General features: G+C 43.9%; 2 protein-coding genes across 2 annotated transcripts in view; both read right to left on the bottom strand.

Moving 5' to 3' along the window:
• Positions 1–27,565, bottom strand: part of LOC126517910 (arylsulfatase B-like) — a 307,571-nt gene that overhangs the window by 12,909 nt on the left and 267,097 nt on the right. Inside the window, exon 9 of the mRNA XM_050167739.3 lies at positions 3,252–3,700. Coding sequence (XP_050023696.2) covers positions 3,252–3,700 — 449 coding nt within the window. The remainder of the gene's footprint in view (positions 1–3,251; positions 3,701–27,565) is intronic.
• LOC129381515 (uncharacterized) lies at positions 6,334–10,637 on the bottom strand. The gene has a single exon (XM_055064440.2). The coding sequence runs from the start codon at positions 10,403–10,405 to the stop codon at positions 9,314–9,316; it is 1,092 nt and encodes a 363-aa protein (XP_054920415.1). The 5' UTR covers positions 10,406–10,637; the 3' UTR covers positions 6,334–9,313.

The following is a 27,565-nucleotide window of genomic DNA, read 5'->3' on the forward strand; positions in this document are numbered from 1 at the left end:
CGTTGAGGGAGGGGGAGAAGTGAAGGAGTGGCGTTAGAGGTAAGTGGCCCGTGGGAAGACGACGAATAGTAAGTAGGGGAAGCAGCGGCTGAGCGGCTCGAAGGAGAGGGGCACATGGAGGTGGGGAAGGTCCCGCGAGGAGTGTAGGTCCAACGGCGACGGAAATAAGGAGCAATGTGCCCAGCCTGATGGCAGAAGAAGCAGATGTGTTGATCGTTGGGTGTTCTCCGTTCTGTAGGATTGTGGAAGGGTAAAGGAGAAGAGGTGTACGGTAGTCGAGCGGTGTCTGTGGAGTAAGGCCGAGGATCAGGACGAGTCGGTGGGCATGCTGATGGAAGGCCGAGATTTGTAAACTCCTCCCTGACTACAGCCTGGGATGAAGGACACCAATGGCGGAGATGGGTCACTGACGGGCGTTGTAAATACGGGAGGTTGAAAAGGTGCAGGAGAGGCAGCTTCAGTCTCGCGACGAAAAATGCGCGTGACGTCGTCATAGGTGGGGAATGACCGAATGGCATCACACGATGAAGTTGCTGCCGTGTTGGGCAGCCGTGTGGATCAATGGGAAATGCGGCGGCCCTTGGCTTGTTCAAACCACCCGCACTCTTTGACGATGGTGTCGATAGTATCAACGTTGGTATAACCGACTAGATTAAAAGCACTGTCGGCAATACATTTCAGCGCATGAGAAACCTTTTCGGACTCAGACATGTGCTCGTCAAACCGGCGGCAAAGAGAGATAACATCCTGAATATAAGCGACATATGACTCGGTAGACGTCTGTGCACGAGTCGCCAGTTTATAAGGTGCAGCAAGCTGCCGACCAGTGGTGTCACCGAAAATGTTGTTTATCTTCTCTTTGAAATTCAGAGTCCCAGCTTGTCGGCATCGTGCGTGTCGAACCACACCCGTGGTGGGCCATCGAGGTAAGGATAGCAATAGGGGCTTGTTGGTACGGCATATGTTATTTTGTTATAGCGCAAGCTTGACAAGGACAACAGAAGGCACATCTGACACACACAGCGCTGTGTGTGTCAGATGTGCCTTCTGTTGTCCTTGTCAAGCTTGCGCTATAACAAAATAAGATATGCCATCGAGGTAAAACAGCACGTTGCGGAGCATAAGGGTCGGGTCCCACCTGTAGCTGGCGCTGATTCATCTATAAAGGTTGAACCATTTGTCGATGTCAGTGCAATGCTGGCAGGAAAACACGCGAGGATCCCGAGCAGGAGGAAGAACTAAGTAGGTAGGTGGGAACCACGGGCGAGGAAGGCGGTGAACGCGATGTTCCGGCACCTAGTGGCATGGTCAGAACCGTGATGAGGCGGCTGTTGCGCAGCTCCGCGATGGGCACAGGGAACAACCACGACCTCGATCACAAAGATAGTACGTGAAACGACACGAGGCATGACTATTTACAGTGTATTTACAACGAGGTGCACAGCAGCAACCAAGATAGTGGACAGTGCACACCAGAAAGACCGGTTGATGTGATCTTGACCGGATGAGGTGGGCCTTCACCACAGGAATCAGGAAACAACGACAAAGCTGGGCGTAGTGAGGACGAATAAGAGTAGAAATGATTGTATTCACTTCATGGGTACATGGATGTGACTCTCATCTGAGTCTCGAGCGGTCTTATGAACACGTGGAACAGCACGGCCTTAAATAACCACTGGCGGTCTTGTCGTCGTCGCAGTCTTCCTCCGACGCCTGTCTTTCCCTTTTGCCCATCCTTGGTGTCAGCTCGGAGAAAAGGGATGGCGTCGTCTTGACCTCTGGCTATTGATTCTATCCTTTTGTGTCTGCTTGGGCAAAAGCGGCATGTCGTCTGGACGTTTGCGTCTTCCTTAAATCCTTTTGTGTCAGCTCGGGCAAAAGCAGCACGTTGTCTTGACATTTGATTCTTGCTTCTATCCTTTTGTGTCAGCTAGTGGAGAACGAGATGGTGTCGATTCAGAGAAGAGTGCACATTTTTTAATGTGAGGAAGCCCGTTTGAATGTTTTCACACCTGACAGGTCGATCATAACACCGTCTTCTTCGTCGTCGGCTACAAGCGGAATGTCTCTCTCGGAATGAGTTGGCTTCCTAACAATAGTGTTGATTTACTGGTTGCTCACACCGCTGTATATTGATTGTAATTGTATACTGGTTGTATATTATGTTGTAATTGAATTGTGGTTATATATTCTGCTACTGTTATTTGTGAATGCCCACTGTAGTGGGAAAACCTACTTGTTATTTTCTGCAGTTGTGCATGTATGACTTGTATGTTAATTTCAGTCGTGTAGGAGAATATTTTGTGGAATGAATAGGCCTTGTCAGGTAACTATAATACCACCTTTTGCCCCAAGCATCGTGACAATCATATATTGTTAGATAACTAACTAATAAATAAAACAGGAACGAAAACAAAAGTTACAATAAATATCTGATGCACTGAGTTCGCATGACCAAGTTCATAGTTTAGAAATAACAAAACATAGATTGAAACGACATAATGAAACGCTTTTCAATGAAAGAAGTGGAATGTAGTATAAAGTGTATGCTGCATATGATGCCATTTAGGTGGTGTAAGTGTTAAACGCTTTATATTTAAGTCGTGTTCATGAAAATTTCATAATATTCTGGGGATGATACAGCATAACCTATGTGCACCGTAATTAGTTCTGATCAGATGCATTTCGGAATATTCTAAATATCTCGTGTTGTAGATATGTGGGCTTAGGTTAAAGTTACCCAGAGTAAGTAAATATGGAGTAGTTTGTTTCCCTTTGTAGCGCATAACATAGCGTAAAATTGTAAAAATGGTTCTCACTAATTTTGCCAGATATCTTAAGTAATGGCCGAAGTGGATAGCAAGGCGCAGTATTAGCAATTGCTTTTGTCCTTTTTTTGTTTCTTGGCACTAAGGATATTTCAAAGGTGACACGAGACAAAGCCACTGCTTCCACCCTTGTTTAATGATCTGAAAATATGGGCATGCGTGTGAGACCTTGTCCGCGTGCGTTATTCATGGTCAGAAATGGTCGCCCATACGCTGGCACAATGGACCGTCACGCCTGCTCATCGCGTCATCGCTTACGTTGCAGAGGCATTACGCTACATTGAAGGTTCCACGCTGCATGCACCAGAATAATATTTGGATCGCACGCTCACGGTAGCATGCGGTGTCTATAGATCGGCAACAGTTCCTTAACATGTTCAGAAAGCGCTTCCGTGCCGTTTTGAGTGTGCCTTTGAAACTCACTTTAGGCTCTTCTTGTGAGATGTCCCTCAATTCGCACGGGTCGTTGGCGATGTCAAAAAGGTAGGACTCTCGGAATGACTTGAAGTTGGTGGTGGAATCTTTTCCACAGTCGATGACTGCTTCTTTTCTCCAGCCTTGCTGTATCGGCAGTTGACTCACGCGGTAGAACTTTCTGAGCGTCCTGCCCACTGCCGAGTTCTCCATGACCTCGTCCAGGTCCGTGTTGGTGGGTGTGTCCTGGTCGCTGCGAGCGTTTACGTGTCCGTCCAAGGTGCCATTGTAGAGCGTGCCGACGACCAGCTTGTACTTGCCCACCCTCAGTGCGGTGCCGCACCTGTTGGTCGGGTCGTGGTTGATGAGCAGCTCTTGGCGCGGCGATGGGTTGCCTAGCGAGAGAGCCTCCCACTGGTCTAGGCCATCGATAGCGCCCAGGTCTTTAACGTCGCCGCCTGTCAAGAAAAGCAAGATCAATGACCTTTAATGATTTTTATTCCTTTATTTACTTGCCATCATTGTGGAAGAAGCAGAGAAAATGAGGCAGTGAGACCTGCTTTTTTGATGCCCTCCTCTGACCCGTATGCAGGAAATAACACGGTGAAAACACTTTCCCCGTTTTGCTTGCTGCAACTGCCTACAACTTTTGGGACATACCTTTGCAACAAGGCGGTGTTTAAAAGTTCTTGCTTTCACATACTATTGCAGACCAACACTCACTTCCGTCTGAAGTCGTATTAGCAACTATTATAAACACATTCTTCCTCTGTGACCCATGTGCTGAAGACCGCAGCTTTAGTGCGAGATTTTTACTATCCAAGTCTCATTAGGTAGTATCACATTATATACATGGCGCATTAAATGGATATGGGAGTTTATTTGCAATAAGTGAGAACTGATGCTTGTGCCAAGAAGTGGGTGTTATTGTATTTATTTTATGTTTAGTTATTTATCGAGTACCTGCATTGCCTTGGAAGGCATTACAGCAGGGGGTACATACATATCTACATCAATTGACACTCATTTCAATCAATCAATCAATCAATTTTATTACTGCATAAAAATAATATACAGATAGAAGTGTACAGAAGGAGGTCGCATAGTTAAAACTGAATGGGGACCTACTGTTCATGGTTAACAAGAAAGTTCATTTAGCAAGCAACGACAGCTCAATTGGTAGAATTCCAGTAATGATAAATAATGAGATACAAATCTAAGTAGATGAAGTAATTGATAGACAATATAACTGCAGTAAGCAATATTTCGAAACTAGATAAAACTAAAGTAAAAGAGGAAGAAAGAGAAAATAATTAAAGCAAAAAAATCATTACATGTTGGAATACATAACAATGGCAGGTCTAAAACCAAAATTGGATTATACAATGCATAGTGTCACTTACATATCACATAACAGAAAATTTTTCAGTTCATCATAAAATAGATGGGGTTTCAGGAGTTTTATGATAAATGGTAATGTATTCCATGATGATATGGCTGCAAAGGGAACGGTCTGTTTCCCATGATTAGTGCGCCCTTTGGGCAGAATGAAGTTATTATGCAGCGCAAAACGAGTTGAGTTAGTGTTTGTTAGAGATGATATAGGAATGAGCGATACTGATATTTTGTCATTTATTACTTTGAAAAGAAGAGTGACATTTTGAAAAGAGTGACTGGTGGCAGCGACGGCGCAGCAAGCACTGCCTCACGTATTTTTCTCTGAATGTGCAGTCATCTTGACCAGCTTCCCATCAACCTTCGCACCGCATGTGGAAATCAAGCACTCGGATCCGTGGACGACAGCTTCCTGCAACCCCAGCAGGTGTCGTCGGCTTCGTTGAGCACCACTCATAAGAAGCAGGACCATCACCAAAGTGGTGGCAGCGACGGCGCAGCAAGCACTGCTTCACGTATTTTTCTCTGAATGTGCAGGTTAGTTGCGTTAAATCTTGCCTACTTTTTGTGTGTGACCTGTTCGCTGTCGCTGCTGCCACAGTTACCTTTCTTTCCCCTTTGTGCTCTTGTGTGTGAAGCTGTTTGGTCATTGCTTTGTTGCGAACCCAAAATGCCGACAAATTCAGAGCTTGCCAAGTGGATTGAAGCAATTGAGACAAAACTGGAAACTGAATGGAGCGAATTCGCTGCCGACATTCTCGGTAAATTTCTGTTAAAGTTGCAGTCCACTGGGCTTGATGCTGTTGAACTAAAAAAGCAGGTTAAAAGCCTGGAAGAGAGTATCGGTGTCTTAAATAACATCGTTGAAAAAATGCGGGATGAAAAACTCAAGCTTACAGCTGACAACAAAAAGCTCATCTCAGAGAACAAAGCACTGTCTGAAAGGGTGGCTAAGATGGAACAATACTCTAGAATGAACAATGTTGAGGTCAGGGTCGTCCCCTACACCCAAGGGGAGGACTGCATCGCAGTCATGCAAACCATTGGCACTAAAATTGGGTTCCCGATAACGGCTGCTGACATCAATGTCGCTCATCTGGTCCCTACAAAAGTGCAAGACAAGAAAAACATCGTGGCTAGATTCTGTTCCCGCACAAAGAAGGATGAATTTGTCAGCAAGGCACATAAGGCTAAGCTTCACCTAAGTGACATCAGGGTGAAATATTTTGTTGGCAGTGCGGTCTACGACAATGAGCACTTGACGCCACGAAATATAGCGCTCTTTTCAAAGGCGCTGGCTTTGAAAAACCAACACAAATTGCAATTTCTCTGGATCAGCAACTGCTAAATCAAGGTTAGAAAAGCCGAGAAAACCAGAGTGTACCGCATTGCTGATGATTCAGACCTAGTGGTCATTAACTAATCGACATAAAGCTTGTGCCTCCCTTAACCCCTTATCTTCCATAATGGCGTCATATTACACAACGAGCGAGTTAAATTACTTCCTTCAGAATAGCAGTCACTCTCTTATTCATTTCTATGCGCGCAGCCTCCGTAAACATCTCGATACTTCCAGAATCTGCTTTCAACACTTTCTTTCACGTTTTCAATCATTGCAGTCTCAGAGACCTGGCTTAGCGAAGATGATAAACACTTGTACTGTTTCCCTTATAAATTTTTTATTTATTTTATTTATTTGTACATACTGCAGCCCCATAGGAGGGCTATTGCAGGAGTGGGTAAAAACAGTGTTGAACAAAAATAAAGTGAAATCAACAATGACTCTTACAACATCGTTACAATCGTTTACAAAATCTTACAAATTGTTTTCATCGATTCATAAAAAGCAAAGACACAGCAATACGCACACATAAAGTATAAACTAAACCTGATTTAAGTAGTTACATATACTGGTTTTCATAGACAGCACTTTCGAATTCGTTTATCGGGAGTGAACGAAGGCAGCCAGGCAAGGAATTCCATACTTCTATTGTGCGGGGAAAGAAGCTGTACTTGAAGGTATTTGTACGGGCATAGAGAGGGTTAAGATTAAGCTCGTGGAAATTACGCGTGCAAGAAGGCTTGGTGAAAGATATGCAAGCTGTGCTTGAAGTGTGGTATGACTTGTTAAGTATGTTGTGCAAGAATTTTAATGATTCCACATCACGACGTACTGAAAGTAATGTTAGATTCAGCGTAGGGAGGGCAGACGAGGGTGAAAAATAGCGGTCATACCGATGTAAAATGAAACGGACGGCTTTTTTCTGAACTGCTTCTAGTTTGATTATGTTGTTTTGGTTATGTGGGGACCAGACTGTAGCGGCATAATCGATAATGGGGCGAACAAGAGTTTTATACATTAAAAGTTTAGTTGCCTTCGGAGCCTTTTGCATAGTACGACGCAGGTATCCAAGCTGTTTTAGGGCCTTTGAACATGTTTGGTCAATGTGTGTAGTCCATGAGAGATTGTGAGTAAATGTTACGCCAAGGTATTTGTATTGTCGAACTCTGGTTAAAGGTGATCCATTCAAGGAATATGTCGCAATTACAGGTGCTGCTCTTTTCGTGAAGGACAAAACAACCGTTTTTTTAAAATTAATGTTCATTTTCCATTTTTCACACCAAGCACTGAAAGAGACAAAGGAATCATTTAATCGCTGAAAACTATTCGGGGAATCAATCACGTCGTATAAGACGCAATCGTCAGCATAAAGACGAATATTAGAGGAAACATGCTTTGGGAGGTCATTGACATAAATTAAAAACAATAAAGGACCAAGGACGGATCCTTGAGGAACCCCGGAGCCTACTTCAAGTATGGATGACCTTGCATAACTAAAGTCGACGTATTGGGACCGGTTAGAAAGAAAACTAGCGATCCAATTGACCAGATGGGAATTTTTTAGTATTGCATTTAATTTTTGCAAGAGGTGAGAATGAAGTAATGAATCGAATGCTTTAGAAAAATCAATGAAGATAGCATCAATCTGATTACCTAGATCCAACTGGTAAGCGATGTCATGGGTGAAGTCGGTTAACTGCGTGATAGTACTGAAACCACGTCTAAAGCCGTGCTGGACATTAGTTAGAATGGTGTTGGACTCCAGAAAATCTATTATGTGTTTGTAAATAATATGTTCCAGTATTTTGCACGATTGGGAAGTTAAAGAAATTGGTCTGTAATTCATTATGTCTGTCTTCCTGCCGGTTTTATACAAGGGTATTACTCTTGCAAGTTTCCATGATGAAGGAACGATTCCTGTATCTAGAGACTTATTGAATATAATTTCAAGATAGCGTGATGTCCATTGTGAATAGCGAAGTAAAAAGGAATTAGGAATGCCGTCGGGGCCACTAGACTTTTTTGTGTCTAAATTTAATATCAAATTAAGAACGCCATTAACATCAACGGAAATGTTGGAAATAGAAAGATCTGAATCATTATCGAAAGCAGGGCAGACATGGGAATAGTTTGCGTACACCGAATGGAAATATTCATTGAATGCATTGGAGATGCGTGCAGGATCATTTATAGTTTCATCATTGATGGTAAATGAAGATGAAGATTCAGTAGTAGGCATGACAGAACGCCAGAACTTCCGAGGATTATTTCTTAGTAATCCTGGCAGCTCGGTATGAAAGAAAAAATCTTTGGCCGTATTCATTTTCAAATTCAGTTCCTCTTTGGCAGAGGTGAATCTAGCAATTGCATCAGGGTCATTACTGCGTTTTGAGCGTCTCAGTCTTCTAACGCGGCGTGATAACTGCAAGATTTCTCTAGTCATCCAAGGAAGGGCACGATTTTTTTTCTTACTTTTTAACGGAACAAAGCGTCGAATACACAGCTTTATAATGTTTTCAAATTGGCGAACTAATGTATTCACGTCACAATCTTTACTAAGTGTGCAAAACGATTCAAAACGTTCTGATAAGACATCAAGAATAGACGTGTCGTCAGAGCGATTAAAGTCGAAAAAAGTTTGAATTTCGGCCCGCGGTTTACAAACTGTGCAGTTTAGCGATATAAACACTGCCCTGTGATCTGAAATTCCGTCAGTAATTTCACACTCAGACAGCTTATCAACAAGGTCTGAACTAATGAACACTAGGTCAAGAAGTGTGTTTTGTCTTGTTGCGCCATTGACTACTTGTGTAAGCCCAAAAGATAAAGAAAAGTTAATTAGTTCGCTACCTAAACGACTGTGATGCGATAGTGAGGGCCAATGAATATCTGGTGTGTTAAAGTCTCCCATTAGAATTAAGCTAGATGCATGAAAACTGTGCGTGTTGATGTAATCAGCTAGAAGAAAAATGTTATCAGGTGAGGAGGCAGGTGGATGGTAGAAAACAGAGACTATGATTGTTTTTTTGCCTAGGTATAATTTACACCAAACAGACTCAAGATCTGCTGGAGGACAGATAACTGAAAACTTTAAGTCCGATTTAAAAAACAGGGCGACACCGCCTCCCCTGCCAGTTTTGCGGTCTGATCGGACAGCTACATAGCCGGGTGGAGTGATTTCAGAGTCATATATGTGATCGTGAAGCCATGTTTCGGTGACACCAATGAAATGAGGGGAATAGGAGGCTACCAAGGAAAGAAACAGCGGGAACTTATTTACCAGACTTCTTGCATTAAAATTCAAGAAAGTAAGCTTGTAAGAGTCGCGAATTTGTCAAGGTGAAGATGACGTGGCCGGGAGAGTGTTGTCAGAAGGGCTGGAATTATTCACTACTGTGTTTACAGCGAGACCTGAATCGTCAACTAGGGCATTAGCTGCATCATTCCACCTGTAGCGGACACCATTTATAAAGACATGGTCATAACGCAACCTCACCATAGAGCCATGGTCACGAAAAGAAGAGGTTGCTGCCCATAGCTTTTTGCGAATGGCACGTACATTAGCAGAGTAATCTTCAGTTATGTAAAATTTTGTTCCTTTCAGCTTTGAGACAATTTTCATTATTTCTACTTTGTTCCGAAAGTCTAGTACTCGTAATATAACTGGGCGCGATCTACCTTCACGTTTGGTGCCAATTCTGTGACAACGTTCGATGGGCGGGCATTCAATTTGAAGTTTCTCTGTGAAAACTTTGTGTACATTAGACAAAAGGGTATCTGTGTTTTCGGCATTGTGTTCACCTAGTCCATGCAAAATTATATTGTTGCGTCTCGAGCGATTTTCAAGGTCATCATTCTTTTTAATTAGTTCCGAAACGGCCCGAGATAAAGAGCGTACGTCAGAACCGGAATGGTCAAGTGAGACTCTAGGATCAGCGCTAGTTTTTTCGAGAGCGGCCACACGGGATTCCAGAGCGTCAAAACGCTTGTTAACAGCTTGCTGAAAAACCTTGATGTCAGCGATGTCACGAGCAATCGTTTTTTGCCCAGCCAATAGTTCTGTCAGCATTCCGGAAATATTGTTCATGTCATTATCAGGTTCAGCAGATGAACACGAAGTTTCGTCTGAATTACCGGTGTTACGATTAGTCTTTCTCGTGGGACCGGGATTTAATTCAACATCACCGCTAAGGACAAGCCGATTTGCGCAGAACAGTGCATGCATAAAACAAGACAAAAAGCTCTGTGGGCAAGAGAGCAGCAGCAAACAACGATCATCTGATCTCAAACAATGAGCGTGTTTAAAGTAACGTACCTGCACGAAAAACAAGACGCGATTAAGCATCCTGTTGGTGCTGCTGCAGTCTTGCCCACTGACGAGGGAAGCCGGGTCCGGGACTTTTAAGCGTTGTGTCGATGACGTCATTGACAAACAGCATGCTCCTATTGGGCCGTCCGATGACGTAACATGTAAGTTGGAACCATATGGCGCGACGATAGGACCACTATCGCACTTGCCAAAGCTGTCACACGGGGAGGTGACAGGGCAGTTCGGAGGTAGACCATCATACGCGGGCACAGGCTGTAGCTTCAAATGCAGCGCAGGGTCAACGGACGCATCCACTTCGAAGCACCTCGAGGAAAGGCCAGCATTGAAGATTCCGCGTGAGTACAATCAGAGTACACACACAGACAGTCCAGCAAATATGGCAGTGGGGCTGCCTATATCTCGTCCGGAATCCCGTACAAAAGAAGACTCGACCTCACGTTAAATATTCAAAACTGCGAATCAGTATGGTTAGAATTCGATCCTAACTTTCTTAACACCGATGATAGAAACTTCATCTTTGGTTGCGTTTACCGTTCACCTTCCTCTTCAATTCCAGACTTTTGTATTTCTCTCGAAAAAATAATGGCAAAGTGATCCGCTGATACAAAAAATGTCATAATTATGGGTGATATGAACGTAAATTTAATGGAGTCATCCCCGAGCTCTGTCAATTATTCATCTTGCTTCCAGAGTTTTGGTTACGAATGTCTGATTAATATCCCTACCCATTCAGTTCTTGGGAGTTCTAACACTCTAATCGATCATGCATTGTCTAATCTTTTCAATCCACCTGATGCAGGATTACTTGAAAGTGACATTACTGACCATTTTCCCCTTTTTCTGCGCACTACATCTGCACACTGATCCTATTCAAATTCTCACACCAAACTTGTTTTTGATAAAAAATTGTTCTTAGCAGCAGTATCTCACATTGACTGGTCTTTCGCTCTTGACACAAATGATCCGCAGGTAGCCTCCTCGCGATTTATAACAAAGTTGATATCATACTATCATACCTACTCTCAGATAAGTAAATGCCGAAAGAAAGTGGCTTCACCTCAAAATTCCTGGGTCACCGATAGTTTGCTGAAGGCCGTGCGCACACGAGAAAGCCTGTACAAAAAAACTAAAAAGCAACCATTCAATTTAAACCTACATGCACGGTGCAATAAATTTTGCAACACACTTTCTTCACGGCTTAAAAAAGCTAAAACCAAATATTACGAAGAAAAAATATTTAGGTGTGGTTCAGACGTAAAGAAAAAAGGCCAAATAGTGAACTCCTTTTTGAATTGGAAACAAGGAGCGGATAGCATAACTAAAATATCCCACGATGGTAATACTTATTTCGAACCTCTTAACATTGCGAATTATTCAGCAATTTCGTTTTTGCTAATAACTCCACTCAAACTCAACACAACTTATATGCATCAAAGCGCCTTCCACATTCATATTTTATGTTTCCAACCACTCCTGATTAGGTGGTATCAGTAATCAACAAGTTAAACATAACTAGTGCTGGACTGGACAACATTCATCCTGGTCATGTTAATAATTTCTAAACCAATATCATTTGTACTGTCTGAAATTATTAACCTCATCTTTAAAACAGGCACATTTCCACGCGAGCCTAAACGTCGTAGGGTTATTACAGTTTTTAATAAAAGCGATCGCTCATCACTATCTAACTACAGGCCAATCTGTGTTTACCCTTTTTTAGCAAGGTCATCGAGAAAATAATCGAAAAACGATTGATCAAATACATAACCAAATTTAATATGCTTTCACCTGACCAATTGGGATTTCGATCCGGTTACTCTACTGACCTTGTACTTGCACCTCTTACTGATCAATTAAAGAAAGCCACTGATAACGGTAAACACACAAAGCGTGGTAAAACTTTTCATTACATTGTATGCCAACAATATTTGACGGGAGAGCATTCCACTCCCTCGTGGTCCTATAAAAAAATTCATAACACCCGCCGTGGTTGCTCAGTGGCTATGGTGTTGGGCTGCTGAGCACGAGGTCGCGGGATCGAATCCCAGCCCCGGCGGCCGCATTTCGATGGGGGCGAAATGCGAAAACACCCGTGTACATAGATTTAGGTGCACGTTAAAGAACCCCAGGTGGTCGAAATTTCCGAAGTCCTCCACCACGGCGTGCCTCATAATCACAAATTGGTTTTGGCACGAAAAACCCCATAATTTTACAAAAGAATTCATAACGCAAAGTGCCACCTTTAAAAGGAAATTCATGGAGTTTCAAAGCATGGTCTCTTCCCCGTGAAATATAAGGTGCTAATGTAATATATTTGTTCCTGTGAATGCTTATTTTAGACTAGTAAACAATGTGAAATAATTTGTGTCTGAGGCCCTTCTGTCGTTTAGATCTTGCCAATGAAGTCTGCGCTTGCCTTCGGTAATACTGAGGTTTTTGTCGTAATTCGCAAGAACGAATCGAACCGCCCTATTCTGAATTTTTTCAAGTAAATCGACTAACTGACACGTATAAGGATCCCAGCAGACACAAGCGTACTCAAGTACCGAACATACGTGAGTAAAATACAGCCGTTTCTTCAATTTACTAGGTAATTGGAGAAAATTTCGACGGAGGAAGCCCAACTTTCTTGCCGCCTTCCTTCTTACCTCCAGCACATGCCTGTTCCACCTTAAATCCGAGGTAAACCAAGCTCCGAATTATTTACATTCCGTAACCCTGTTTAGAGTAACGCTATTTAATTTGTACTCGTATGCTTATATGAATGTTTCCTTGTAAAGGGGCTGTTTACACATTTTGAAACGTTAAGTGACATTTCCCATTTCGCACACCAAATTGAAAGTTTATCTAAATCATTCTAAAGTGCATTAAAATCACCATCACTATCCTATATACTACCCAGTCTTCTGCAAACATCCTCAGAGATGACGTAATACCACTAGTGATACCATTTATATATAATAAACATAGGAGGGGCCCCAAGACAGAGCCTTGGGGTACTCCAGAGGTCACTGCAGCAAGATCAGAGGAGATGCCATTGAGAACCGCAGACTGTTGTCTAGGTGAAAGATATTCAGATATCCATGCAATTGCCGTTTTGTGCAACTTGTTGGCATGTAATTTGCTTATAAGTAGGTCATGAGTCACAACGTCAAATGCTTTACCAAAATCTAGAAAGATGCAATCAATTATATGCCTTTTGTCTATTGCTTGGGCCAAATCGTGAGTGAATTCTAAAAGGTGCGTAGTACAAGAAAAACCCTGCCGAAATCCACGTTGGATTGCATTAACATAATATGCTTATCTAGATGTGACATAATACAACTAAATATAACGTGTTCCATTATTTAACATGTAATACTAGTCAAAGATACTGGCCTGTAGTCCTCAATGCAGGTTTTAGGCCCACTTTTGTATACAGGCACAACATTTGCCAATTTCCAGTCGGTAGGTACGGCACCCATACGTACTGCACTTGAGTCCATGACTTCACACAAGCACCAAGACGCATTATTATCTTAAAAATTAACGTACAGCGCTGATACAGCCACCTTATAATAGCAACGCTAACCTTACGTTAGGATTACTTACGCCATAATTTTAGCAAGGTCATCAAGGCATCTGAAGTTCACAAAGAAAGTTTCGCATTAAAACGCTCGTTCGTCCCAAATTAGAATACGCTGTGTTTATTTGCCACCATTCCATGGTACTCTGTAAGCAACCAATTAAAATATAAACTAGTACCACTCGCTTTATACTGTCAATTATCACTGTGCAGCCAGTATAATCTACCTTTTTACCACCACTGTCACTTCGCAAAATATGTCGTCATCAACACTTACGAACCGAGCTTATCTCAGTGCCTGCTTATCACTCTTCTCGTCTGCATCATCAGTACAAAGTGGGATTTGTTTTCTTTCATACTGAAACCTTTCTTCGCGCATTCATTTTGCAAACTTCTGCAGATTGAAACAACCTTGCCGCTGAAATAGTGTTCATTGCCAGCTGTGCTTCATTTAAAAAATTGTTGATCACGCTCTTTAATTCAGGTTGAAGGCAATAATTTGTACCTGCCGTAGTCAACATAACGTGGTTCACTTTGTTCTCATATCTTGCTATCATTGTTTATTGTAAACATTTTATGATGTACTGTACTGTATTGCCACGTTGTAGTGACGGTGAAGAATCAGACCGCGGTACAAGCGATAGCCACGAAACTAAGCCTTTATTCTGCAAACTTATGCCCACAAAGAGAAGTTACACTCAAGCGGAACGATAATGGCGAGCACAGATAATCAAAATGTGATCTGCGAGTCAAGTGCGGCGACCTGACTTGTCGAAGATTTCAGCGTTATAGCTGGAGCTCGAGTGCGTTCTCGAATGCTCAACTAGTACTTTTCAGATCACACACGCAATCTGATTACACCAGGTTAGGCAACAACATAGACAACAGAAACAATCAGTGAAAACATTCCAGAAAGATCCGATACAGGAATACGCATTTTGCGCCGAATGACAACTTCGCAAAATTTGTTAGCCGGTGATAAATGGGCACTGGAAAAAGACAAAGAAGTGGCTCAGCGTTGGAGGCTACATAAATAAATAAATAAATAAATAAACGAACAAATAAGTAAATACATGAATAAATACAGTTGAATCACTTTTTTTAAAGTTTAGTAAAAGATATTTGTTTGGTTTGTGAATTTCAGTCCCTTATTGAAGATCTGTTGTGCTGATGTTATCTTGTTCTTGTGAGCCCATACGTTCAAAATATGAGCCCATACGTTCAAGATATGGCGGTTCATCGGCGGTGCATGGCTTAGCGCCATCTGTATGTGGTGGGAACACATACGGCGGAAGAAAAAATAATGTGACGCCATATCCGTTAAAAGCAAAAGTTACGTCACTTTGTTTTCGAAGGCGCGAAATTTCTTTTGTTGACCTGCCTTTGGAGCTACATATTCAAATGCCCCGCCATTCGACTTGAAGGGCGCTTCGAGCTTTCAGCGCGGAAAACCATGCAGGAAAAGGCCAGCCGTATGGTTGCCGAAATCGCACGCCTGCACAGAACATAATTTCTTTGGAGGGTGACGAAAGCTTTACGTGTAGAGTGCTGATCCAGTCGTCGGATGTCAATCCCGTCGGCCAGCGCAGTCGCACGGAAACAACCACACAATTATCTGGCGGTCGTAACTCACTACTTTTGACAGAATAGGTCAAGAAGCGATGAAGCTACCCGCGACACCACATTCAGACAAACTTCGCCTAGCAAAAAAGCACAACGTGTGAGCGGGGCGTATTTCAACAGGTGAACTTTACGAGCGCGCCTTTCTGCACATTTCAAGACGTGTATTGCATTGCGAGTGATAGTAGCGTCAACGCCCCCTGTAACGATGGGCGCTGAAAAGAAATGTATTTTTATTAATAATAAACTAAATAAACTTCTATTTTCTTAACTCGTCACGAATACATGAAATTCACCATGAATTTTATTTTCGTTGAATGAATCTAACTGTGCCTCGCTTGACTTAAGAAGCGCTTGTTTCTTTCCCGGTGTTTGTTGTCTCCAAACATAGTCGCGCTTCAATCACTGCTCCCATAACCCCCCTTGCTGATGTCGGTGACAATTTGTACTCAACCGCTTTTCCCCCGAAGCTTCGCGACATGTGGATCGACCTTGACTGAGTGATTTCTACGCCGGCCGTTCGATGCGAGCCCACGACATGCAATTGTTGGTTCCTACACACGTGGTGGATGAGCGGAAGCGAGAGAAACACGGATTGTGACGTCATCAGTGACTACTTGTTACGCAATCATACGTATCTATGATTTTGCCACGCTGGTAAAACGACAATGGCATTTGTACCCCGGCTGAGAAATGTTAAAACATGAATAACTTGGCGATCTTGAAGTTGTTATGACGTCAAACCATTTCTACGTAGCGTGCTATAAGGAAAGCACTGAGGAGTGGACCGATCCCAGATTCCACTGCAGTCTAACATGGCGCTTCAGAAGGCGAGCTGTGAAAAGGAACAAATACAAAAAATTGGCACGGGGTGCAAGCAACGAACGTTTCAAAGACCAGGCTGACTTTGGAACGAGAGAACAAGGCATGCGATTGTAAAGACGATATTCTAGTTATGAAGGAAAAGGTCGACGCAACTGAGGAGGATAGGTACCGGAGACTAATTTTGACAGCAAGGGCTGAACGAATGGTGGCCGGTGAGATACCTGCCAAACGAGCCTTTGGTATAGAGAAATAACGTACCCAAGCAAATTAAATTTTGACACTTGAGCGGCAAGAAGCCATTTACGCAGATAAGGAATGTATTGAACGAGCTCTTCAAGATCTTCCTGCTTATGTCTGCGCCCGTTGTTCGGGCAACATTGAAGCGTTTTAACACACAGCGTTAAGGGCCCCGCGCTGCAGAAAATCCGATGTCGGCGTCGGTGACGTTGCCCGTAAGAGAAAAATCATTGCGCATCTAGAAACACGCAGGCCCTGCACGTGGCGCAGAGGCGTTGCTGAACTAATTTCGCAAAGTAATATGCGCCAGAAAATTCGTAAAGTACACACAATCTACAGACATGATAGCCTCGATCGTATTGTGATTTCAATATAGGAGAAAACGTAATTCTGTTACGCGGAAACTCAAACCCAAATTCGTTTTCTAGCTGCCGTTTCATGTCTGTCATAGTAGGATTGGCGCGCCCCGCTCGGTTCCCTGCAACACCGTCAAGATGGCGCTCGCCATCGCACATCCGCAGCAGCGACGTTGCTCGCCATGGGCGGGGCGGGGGCAGAGGGAGAGAGAGAGAGAGACAAGTAAAGCCAGTTCCACACAGTGAAAGCAGCCAAAATAGCGAAGCTGGTGGTCGTTTTCTAAAGTTTAAACTCGTGTTTAGCGTGATTTTCATGAAAGCCTTTTGTCGCGTTGTCGTCGTTTTGCTAGATTCGAGCTTCGGTTCCGAATTGCGCACACTCTTCAGATGAGTGAAGTTGGGATCAAACCACAGTCTATCACACACCTGGCAGCTGTGGCCCCACCCCATGGGAGGAATCTCTGCATCGACGTCTCTGCGCCGACTCTCGAAGTTGGAGGTTAATGTAGTCGAGAGTTCAACAGAATAGCGTGCGGTCAGGTAAAAGGACTGTTAGAAAAGGAAGCAGGTCACTGACCAAGGTCCAAATAAAAGTAAAATGACGTTTCGGGATCCGTACAGATCTTCTGTTCATAATGCAATGTCGGCTAAGCACAAGGCTCTTAAATAGCGTTGAGCACATGACGCAAATTTCGGGAGTACACGCGGTTTAGGGTGCCAGATGATCTATTCATTGTGTAATTTGTCGTTGGAATTATTAGTGATTCGAGATTGCACATCGTTGTCTAGTTTTTCTCTGTAGCCATGATACGCGCATTGTCCCAATTTATTTCATGACCTGTCTTCTCAGCATGCACTGGGAGGACATTTGTCACTGTTGCTTTTGGCGGCATTCTTGTGCCCTTTGAGACGCCTGCAGAAATTTTCGCTTTCGCCTATATACACCTATTCGCAATCGGCGCATGGAATCTTGTATACCGCGCCGGGCAAACGTGTGCAACGGAGAGAATACTTCACATTCAAGTCACCTTTAAGCTTGCTTGCTGGCACATGCGCAATTTGTACACCGCGTTTCATGAAAAAACCGAGCTAGGGTGTCGCTAACACCTTAAATATACGGGACAGCAATGCGTTTATGCCTCGGTGCTGAAGCGTGCATGGCTTGTATATCAGTCTGCTGATTACGCATCAGGAACTTCGTCGTCCTCCAAATAAAATGCTTGAGGTACCCGCTCCTCGTTAGGTCTTCTTCAATGATCCGAAGCTCCTCTTGCAGGCTGCTTGCATCAGAACAGGTGCGAATGGCCCATTGAACTAACGAACGAACGTGCTTTTAGGCTGCCGGACGAACTGACTCGAAACCGAGGCATCTACTAGAGGCGTTGGCTTCCGCTACGCGCTGAATGTGAGGCCGTTGGGAGCATGCTTGACCAGTGCGTCCAACAAAGGGAGGCAGAACTTGCCTGTAGAATGCACCATTGTATGAGAAGTACGTTTTGGACAAGCAAAACTGTAATAAGGCGCACAGCTCAGTGACGTCCAACCACTTGCGGTCCTGCAGTGTCGGGTCATTGTGAAGCAAGTGTCTGGAGCTTTCGACAAGTTCCACCGGAACGCTGGTGAAAAGGCAGCCCACGCTAAATGACACAAATACTTCATCTTCATCACTAGTGATACCTTTCACCTCGTTGATGAATCACTTGTGTTCCAGATGGGTGTTTCCGTCTTGCCTGGAAGGGGCGCCAAGATGCCGTGAAGATACCTTAAAGGGCGGAACAGCGGTGCGTTGTGAAATCGACCATGGTCCTGAGAAGCGTCCCAATCTTGTGGATCTTCAGCAAGACGTACATGGCTGGAGCAGAACCATTGGTGCAGAGTAGTTGGTAGTGTAACCAACCTCGGAAGGCGAATGCTAGTTTCGGTTTCAAGGAACATGCGCGCTCCAAGCGGTTGCCGCACATCCTGACTTTAAATTCTTATTTCTGTGATTTCTGACCGCGCGATGCGTGGAAAGTGGCTGTCTTCATGCGTCTGTCGGGGTTAATTACCTCCGTTCACCCTTGCCACTCCTCAGCAATATAAAAAGTCGGATCCCACTTCGTCATCTGCTTCGGTTGTCGTCCCACGTATGAAGATGGGCTAGATAAGGTAGAGAAGCTCGATCAGGCGTGCAACAAACGGAGGACGCAGGGAACCAGGTCAACCAAGCATTAGACGAAGATGGCTAAATCAGGGCACCACATGTTTTGCGCCACACTTTGGTGTTCTAACACCGGGAATTCCAGTTCTGCGACGTTTTTCAGGTTTATTAACCTCCGCTGGTAAGCACAAGTATTTCACAATATTTTCTGAGCAGGTATTCAGTCTGCGTGAGTAAACCAGTTCTATGCAAGCCTCAGTGGTCTGACGAAGGAGCAGCGTTGCTCGACCCATTCATCATGATGGCAGCCCATCTGCATGCTGTCGGTGAAATACTTGTACTGAAGGGCTTGAGCGCGTGTTTGTTGCGCTATACATTTTCTGTACTCTTTACTTTGTCGACACATACAACCAAGGTTAAAGAAAAAGAAAGACAGCCATAACATTTTATCAAATTTCAAGAGCAATGACGGCAAAAGGATGCACGTACATAATTTCTTGTTGCGTTTTGATGCACCATTACTAAGATATCGTACTGAAGAAGGTTGAAGCTCTCTATTTTATCTGATTTTTGGAGCGTAGACGGTACCATATGCTCCGTTACCTTGCTTTAGGTACAGCTTCGGTGTGTGGAAGTTTTTGAGCACCCGTATTATAGACGAGACGCAACGTTATTTGTTTTGCAGGCAAAATGTACTTAATAATACCAGTAATACAAGTATAGCGTATTTAATGCTAATGAAGTGCGAACTGGTAATACTCCTTGCGATGAAGAGTGCTATTAAGTTTCTCTTTGTGAAATCTCGGTTCCTTGCGTTGCTATTGTGTCAAAACTACTCGCCGTGTTTTTCTGTATATATGAATATGACGCAAAGTATGACGACAGGCACATTATATGCGCTTGTAAGCACTATACAAATACACTCTCTCATTCGGCATGTAGTTCAAATAATGAGAACAATTATAGACTACTTCCTGTTCATGCAGATACATGTAGCCAGTTTAAATTCTGTAGGTCCTTACTTCTCATACTATCAACGAAATACAAGTATTGTACTCTACACTCTTTCTGTAAGCCACAAAATGTGTCGCCGTCATAACATGCGTGATAGTCAAGTTCCGTGTGACCAGCCCTTGATGGTTAATTTTCGCATTGGTTTGGATCTTCTGGAATCTATGTTTGCTCATAGTGTACAAATTTCAGTTGTGAATGAAAATTGCTTCTGCAGACAGGCGCTTTCGCACGGCGTGGAGGTCAGTCATTTTCCAGTATAGAATGTGTGAATAAAAACAAAAACGTTCAACTTTTACTCGTGTTGAGTTTTGGCTGACTGAGAAATCGGCCAGTTTTAGCTGATTCACTTCACAACACGCGAACAGAATTAAGGATTGATGGCGCCAGAAAGTTACTTTCTTTATACTACCCCCCACTATACCTGTGGACTAGTTGAACTGCAGCCCTAAATTTAACAATAAGTTATGAATCTCAAAGCGACTAGTTTCACGAAGTGATGAAATCTAATATATTACATGTGAATGTTAGTAGTTAACGATGGTTTGCTAAATCAATATTCATCATTATGATTGCTTGGCACTGGTGTGTACGAGCGCTGCCGCAGTGGTTTAAAAGATGAGTAGAAGCGTCCAAGCAAAACGCGACAGAAAAAAAGCGATTCGTAAACACTGCACACTTAGCGGGTTCTAGCAGACTGCTCCGCGGATCTGCAAGAGAACACGAACACAGCCAGCTTGCATGGGAAGTGGGAAAGGAGGCCTTCGCGGCAAGCCTCCTCCTCCCGAAGGCGCGCCCTCTACCTCTACCCTATGAGCTCATTAGCGACGTCATGGAGGCACTGTTTTGTTTGTGAGTTATTTCCAGTTGGTTATCTGGCAACCGCCAGTGGTGGAAGCGGCGCTGTTGCCGTGCATCGGCCTGGGACCGAGTGTCCCAAGGTAGGTATAGGGAGTTTCCGCCTCCTGGTATAACATCTTTTCTGACGGAGCACGTCCCACAAAAATACCAGATAGCAGCTTTTGCAAGTCTCTTTAACCTTTTGGGTTGGATCCCTCTCCATCTTGACATACGTCGTGCTGTGCCCAAGTATTTTCTCCATTTTCGACTGGTACACTGGGCGGTTGGGCACCACTGTGATGTTACCTTTGTCGGTAGGCAAAATGGTGATATTCTTGTTTTGGTGCAACGAATCAAGCCGCTTGACGCGCGTCTTCCGAAAGAACTTGCTGAGAGCCAGGTTTGCGAATACTCGAGAGTATTCCTATTGCTCTCGTGCGGACATCGTCTTGCACATCTTTTTCAAGCAAGCAAATTGCGCCTTCGAGAGCACACACGACCTTCCGGGCGTCCGGTTATTTCCCCTGGTTTAAGTTAAGACCACGAATTCGAATTTTGTTTTCCGGAGTGGTTAACTTGAAGGAAGACACGTTCGTAACCTCAATGTTAGGAGTTGCGCGTTTCAGGATTTTTGCCATCAAGGCGTTCCGCTTCCTCTCTTGTGATGCCGTCTGCTTTTTTATTCTTTGTCACGTTTCCTGGTTCGCAACAAGCTGTGTTTCAGTGACGACCTCCTGCAATATAATTACCAACTGCCTTGTAGCGAAGAAAACCGACACTCGAGGTTCTTCACAATGCGCCAGCAGTCTTCTATGCGTGCTTGAAGTAGCTGCCGTTCCGCTCTCGAAGTCACTTGATGGCCGAACACCGACTTCACAGGGGGCTGTAGCCGCAATGGTTTGGGGATGAGCTCTTTAAACTTACAGGTTGGGTTGAAACGTAGAAGCGTCTTGAAGGCTGCCAGTCGCGTAGACGCAGTCAAGAACGGTCGAATCCCAGTGATAGCCGGTTGTGCATACTTGTGGTGGAGGCCAATGTAGTCAAGAGTTCGGCAGAATACCGCTGAACTCTTGAAAAAAAAAGGCATTGTTTCATTTTCTAACAAAATAGGGGGTTAGCTTGCCTCTGCTGGCGCTTGGGTTGCCTAATCTTGAAGGTGGGGGTTGGCTTGCCGCCACCAGCGCTTGGCTTGCGCTTCCCGTTGTAGATCCTCGGCGGTAGCGGCTTCCCTCCGCTAGCGCTTTGCTTGCGCTTCTCGCTCTCGAAGCTCGGGATTTGCGCGACGTCGGGCACTCGCGCCGAGCGGAAACCCTGGGGCGAAACATGGCAGAAGGAAAATCGGGCGAAAGGACACATGCCGGCTCCTATACCCCTCTCGTCCCCTTTATCCTGGCGCGCGCTCTGATTGGTCCTCTCCCTTCCTGGCGGGGTCCCGCTTCTTAGAGTTGCGCATAACTTTTCCGGCGCCGCTCGCACCCCTATTCGCCGAGTGCTATCACGTGGTGCAAAATGACGTCAAATTTGGAACTGCGCCGCTGCGAAGCCGACTTTACGGGCGCGGCGCCGACTCGTTTTCGCCAGTCCCATCGATATTACAATCAGCGAACCGTGGAGCGTGCGTTGCATTATTCGGTTCCAGGTTGCAGGTACAGTATTCGACGATATTTAGTTAAGGACTTTGGTGAAGCGATACGCAACAAATCATATTGACACTTGTATTCCAGTATGACGGGGCGCATCAAACCACAAACGGCTTGGAAAATGGCAAAGCTTTTTGTGCAGGTGCCGTGCGGACGGACACACGTGCGTCGGAGACCGCTATGGGCCAAAACCGGCCGGCTCCGAAAGGTACCAGCATGTGCGAGGTGCGTTCGCCTTGGTTACAAAGGTGAGTTCGGCTTCTTTACATTAAAGTAGGATTTATCTCAAGTAACACTACTGTACACGCTGAAATGCGCACGCCTGGCATGAGAGGTTGCTCACTTGATGTATATGTGCAGCGCTACACAGACCAGATACAAAGAATCAACGACACGTCAGTGTCGCGCCGCACGTATACGCCAAGAATGTTAACTTACCAACTCGCCCAATTCGCTGTGTTACTTGTACGATTCTTCTGACTTTGAGGGTCTAGAACAGTGTGTTCAAAACAGCAAATACTAGCAGGTACAATTCGCGTACGGCACCCTGGTTTTGCTGTCCTCTTTTTTTATTGTCGGCGTTCCAATTTTTCATGTAGCGTTGACTGATGTGCTAGTGTTCATTGTATTGTAGTAAGCGAAAACATCGTGTCCTCCCGGTTGTGAGACAGCTATCACGACTTCAGCATTTACCGCCCACAATATCTTGCTTGTTCGATCGGCCTTAGACGACGTGACGCTCGTAAAATTCTTTATGTATGTTCAATAGGTGCCGTGTTATAGTAAACTAACATGAGTAGTATGAAGAGACAAAGAAAAAATCTTCGTCATAAATTACGGTCTTCAATGTGTGACTTTGCAAGTATGCCATCCTATGTGATTAGCGCAGTAAATAGAATCTGTTGTTACTCTTAACAGCTTGTTGTCTTTCCAGTTGCTTTGAATTCGGCGCCCCAAGGCTCCAAGAACCAGCACTCTCCCTTCTAGCACCAGCCATTGGTAATCCATTCCCTTGTACAAAATTAGTTTCATTAGAAGCTCGTGCATCTTGAATGTTTTTTTCACTTGCAGATTTACTGCTACAAAGCAGCTAAATATAAGCCTTTCATAAAATGTGCGCATATGAACCTTTGAAATGCATTGATATCTACGTGTCTGAACCGCATATGTCGAAAACGTGCAGCTGCTGTGAACGACGGTTAGTGAGAAATGACGCTCTGTTAACGGTCCCTGACTTAACTGCAGGGTCCATAGTTCGCTTGGCGACAATCATTCATCAGCTGGTTTTTGCAGCCATAATGCACTCACATAATTGTACACCTTTAGTGTGTCAAGTTTTCCTTAAACACCCTTTAAAACATTGCTCGCCTTCAGGCTTCGGCTAGAAAACTTAATGTGCATGCTGAAAAACACTGCACTGCAATTTGTTGCAAGGTAATGCGCGTTTGCTCGCGAACTTTTGAGCTGGTCAAGCGCTGGCTTAGACAGGATTTTATCTCGGGGGATCAAGGTGATCCCTACCCCCTTTGTGCACCTTCGTGCGTGTGTTTATATATGTGTGTGTATATTGTGCATGCAAACAAAAGATTTTGGGGCGTTGGCACCCTATCCCCTCTACAGCTACGCCAATAATGCAAGCGTAGCCTGCATTAAAAAGTGCAATCTTGCTCAGCGCTTCATAAAGGGAAAATCAGACATCCACCCGATCGCAGCAATTGCTACAAAGCTACAATTGCTCAGCGCTTGCGATGAATTGCCGCATGTACCTCGCGACGAGCAGACAAAAAACCAAATGAAACACCGCACGGCAATTGCCTCCTCCGCACGCCAGGAGTAGCTTCACTGCAGAGCTGGAACATAACGCGGACCTATGCCCAACTGTACTCCCTGCGAGAGTATATACAGGGACACTACCGGATGGATGGATGGATGGATGGATGGATGGATGGATGGATGGATGGATGGATGGATGGATGGATGGATGGATGGATGGATGGATGCACGTAATGAGCGTCCCCTTTGGAACGGGGAGGTGAGTTGCACCACCAAGCTTTTAATATTTTAAGAAAGAAGAAAACCCCACGATGAATTCCCATAACCAAATTTTCTGACTTTCTATTGGGAACATTGTTTTAGTGCATCTCTGTTTTCTTCGTTTCCATACTTTTCTTCCACCAATATTCCAATCGCCTCTTACTAATTTCTATTGCGCGCATGCTTACATTGCCCCTGTTCTCGCTGAGCCCAAGGGTTTCAAGGAGGCCGGTGGTGCCTAAATCAATCGCTGGGCAGACTTCCTCACATTCTAAGAAAACGTGATCCATCGTTTCCCTAGATTTACCGACGGAAGCAGATGCTTCTTCTTCCTTTTTATATCTCGCTTTTAGGTGCTTGTCATAAGGTATCCTGATCTCGCTTCGAAAAGTAATGAGCTTCCGTATGAGTTATCATATTTTGTTTCTTTCCTGATTTCGTTTTTTCCCCTTAAATATTTATTCATGGCAGGTTTTTCCCCCCAACAATTGCCGCCAACCATGAGATTATTTCAGCCTCTCTCACTTTCTGCTTGACGTTCTTTGCTGCTGTGTTGCTCACCCTACAGGCCGCATAATTGTTGGTGAGCTTCCTAGTTCTTGCCTTGACGGATGATGAAATTAGGTACCTCCGTGGAGGCTAGCATTTCTTGCAAATTTTGCAAATGATTATGCATGAGCTTTGTATCTGCGTTTTGACTGCACATGTGCGACCGCCCGCTCCCTCGAAAACCTTTCATTAAACTTCAGTTGTAAACTGAGCGTCTGTCCTGACCACTCCGTTTCTTCCCGCCCGTGTTCCCGCTCAACAACGCTACTTCATATAGCTGCCCTCACCGCATACGCAGTGTTCAGCATTCAGCTGCCACGAAGTCGCCGTGTCAGCCCAACCAGATCCTCGCGCTACCCGTGCTCAGCGTCAACTTCTGGAGAAATGATGTGTGTATATTGCTCGTGATTACGCATAAGCGCTGCCTGTTCCTAGCCATGTTTTTGCACCAAACGCGACAAAAACAGCAACCCGAAAGCCCTCATTTGCCCCTTAACGAAGCCTTAAATGATCTGTGTGATTACTGAACGTGTAATAGAAATTGTGCTGTGAAATACAACCTTAGCGCTAGTCTGGTTTATCCATCACGGTGCGTGTGCTATATATATATATATATATATATATATATATATATATATATATATATATATGAGTTCTCTCAGAATATTAATGCAGGCACAAAAGCCGACGCATCACATATTTTGAGCAGTTACCATCACTTCTGTAGAAACTGTACATGGCATCATAGCTTTCGAAAACACACGCTTCTCGTCCACATTGTTGTCCAGTGCCTCGCGCTGGTCGTATATACTGTGAACTTCTAACAAGAAGACCATATCAATACCCGCTATCCATAATGCAGGATAAGCCTACGGTAGGTATACTTGCTGTAGGGTTTTACACTTTTCTGCTCAGCCTCACACGCCGCTCACGGTTAGCCTGTTACGTGGAAATAAATATTATTATATTATTAATATTATTAGATATTATAGCTCTTTCACTGTAATTTATAACAATCATCCAGATTTCTTAAGCCAGTCATGATATATCCGGTTTTTATTCAACATTGTTACGACTTGCAAATGGGAGTCATTTCAAACTAGATTGCTCAGCCAGAGAAAGTACAAATGAAAGGCTCAATGTTTATTCCTATCTGGTATTCCTAAACAGATTCTACTTGCAGAATTTTATACCAGCTTGAATTGCCTGCAATTCAATCTCAAAGCTGGTGAAACGGATTCTTTTTTCTGCTGTCAGAAGGCTTCCTTAATGTCGACAGCAAGCTATAATTATTGAGTTTGAAAGTGTTAAGCAATGACTATATCTCTAAGCCTGTCAATGCGAATTTGTTCCATGAGCCCAATTAAGTTTTCTTTCTCCCTATCATTACACAGCCATGGAATGAAACTGTTCACTTTCATAAGCATCAGGATGCAAACATTGTGGAGTTTGTAAACATTGAGCCTTTCTCCGCATCCTCCGCATCCTATAGTGTGCGTGTTTGTATCAAATCCTGCTGTTGCAATCACAGTCATGTACACATTTAAAAAAATATGTTGGAACAAAGCAATTTATTGAACTTTGTTTTCAAATCTACAGGATGTGGCCACGAAGAAACGACCCATTACTAAGAAAAACAAAAGAAGAACAGCGGATTCGGTGAACGTGTTAGAATCTATGCGAAGTTTTCGTCAAGTGGTCAATTAAATGCTGTTAAGGTAACTACGATATATACAATCGGTCTTATTTTGAACAATCCATCATGACAACCTTAATATCATGTAATGTTTATGCACTACACTGCTCACAAACTATACCAAAATGCAAACAGCAGTTAATATAATCCACACTGCGAAACACCAACACAGTGTTCTTTATTGAGATAGGGATGGTGTGGTGTACGCTGATCAATGAATGACATGTGCTTATGTATTTATTTATTTACATACCTCGCAGGCTTTAAGGTTGGAGTATTAGGTGAGAGGGAATAAAAAGGTAGTTACAAAACGAAGAAGGGCAAAATATTAAACAATACTGAACAAGCAATAACAGAAAAAATTACCGGCCACATGCACCCCGTACAGATGGCAAACCAGCGAAGCTGATATGTGCGGCTTTACTGTTCTTGACTGTATTAATTGCGACGGTTTATTAAGTTCTTTCTCGATTATTGGTTACATCTGTGTTTCTTAATGAGGTTACGCACACATATGGCTTGGGTTTATCACATCGTTTATTTGAAATGCCACACATCATGCTTCCCATATATAATCACCATCATGGAGTGTGCAGTGAGTGGTTCATTGTGTTAATCCAGTGGGTTAATCAAAGTGTTTCTGAATTATGTTACGCATTTTTATTTCGTAATGCGTTAATCATAGTATTTATGGCTCGGTTATGTGCTGTAGTTACCAAGTGACACACCGGGGCCGCACATTT

The sequence above is a fragment of the Dermacentor andersoni genome, chromosome 11 (assembly GCF_023375885.2).
Source record: "Dermacentor andersoni chromosome 11, qqDerAnde1_hic_scaffold, whole genome shotgun sequence".
NCBI classification, from domain to species: Eukaryota; Metazoa; Arthropoda; class Arachnida; order Ixodida; family Ixodidae; genus Dermacentor; species Dermacentor andersoni.

Bases quoted from the DNA above. Each gene is read 5' to 3' on its own strand.
- LOC129381515 (XM_055064440.2), bottom strand. From the start codon at position 10,405: ATGACGTCATCGACACAACGCTTAAAAGTCCCGGACCCGGCTTCCCTC.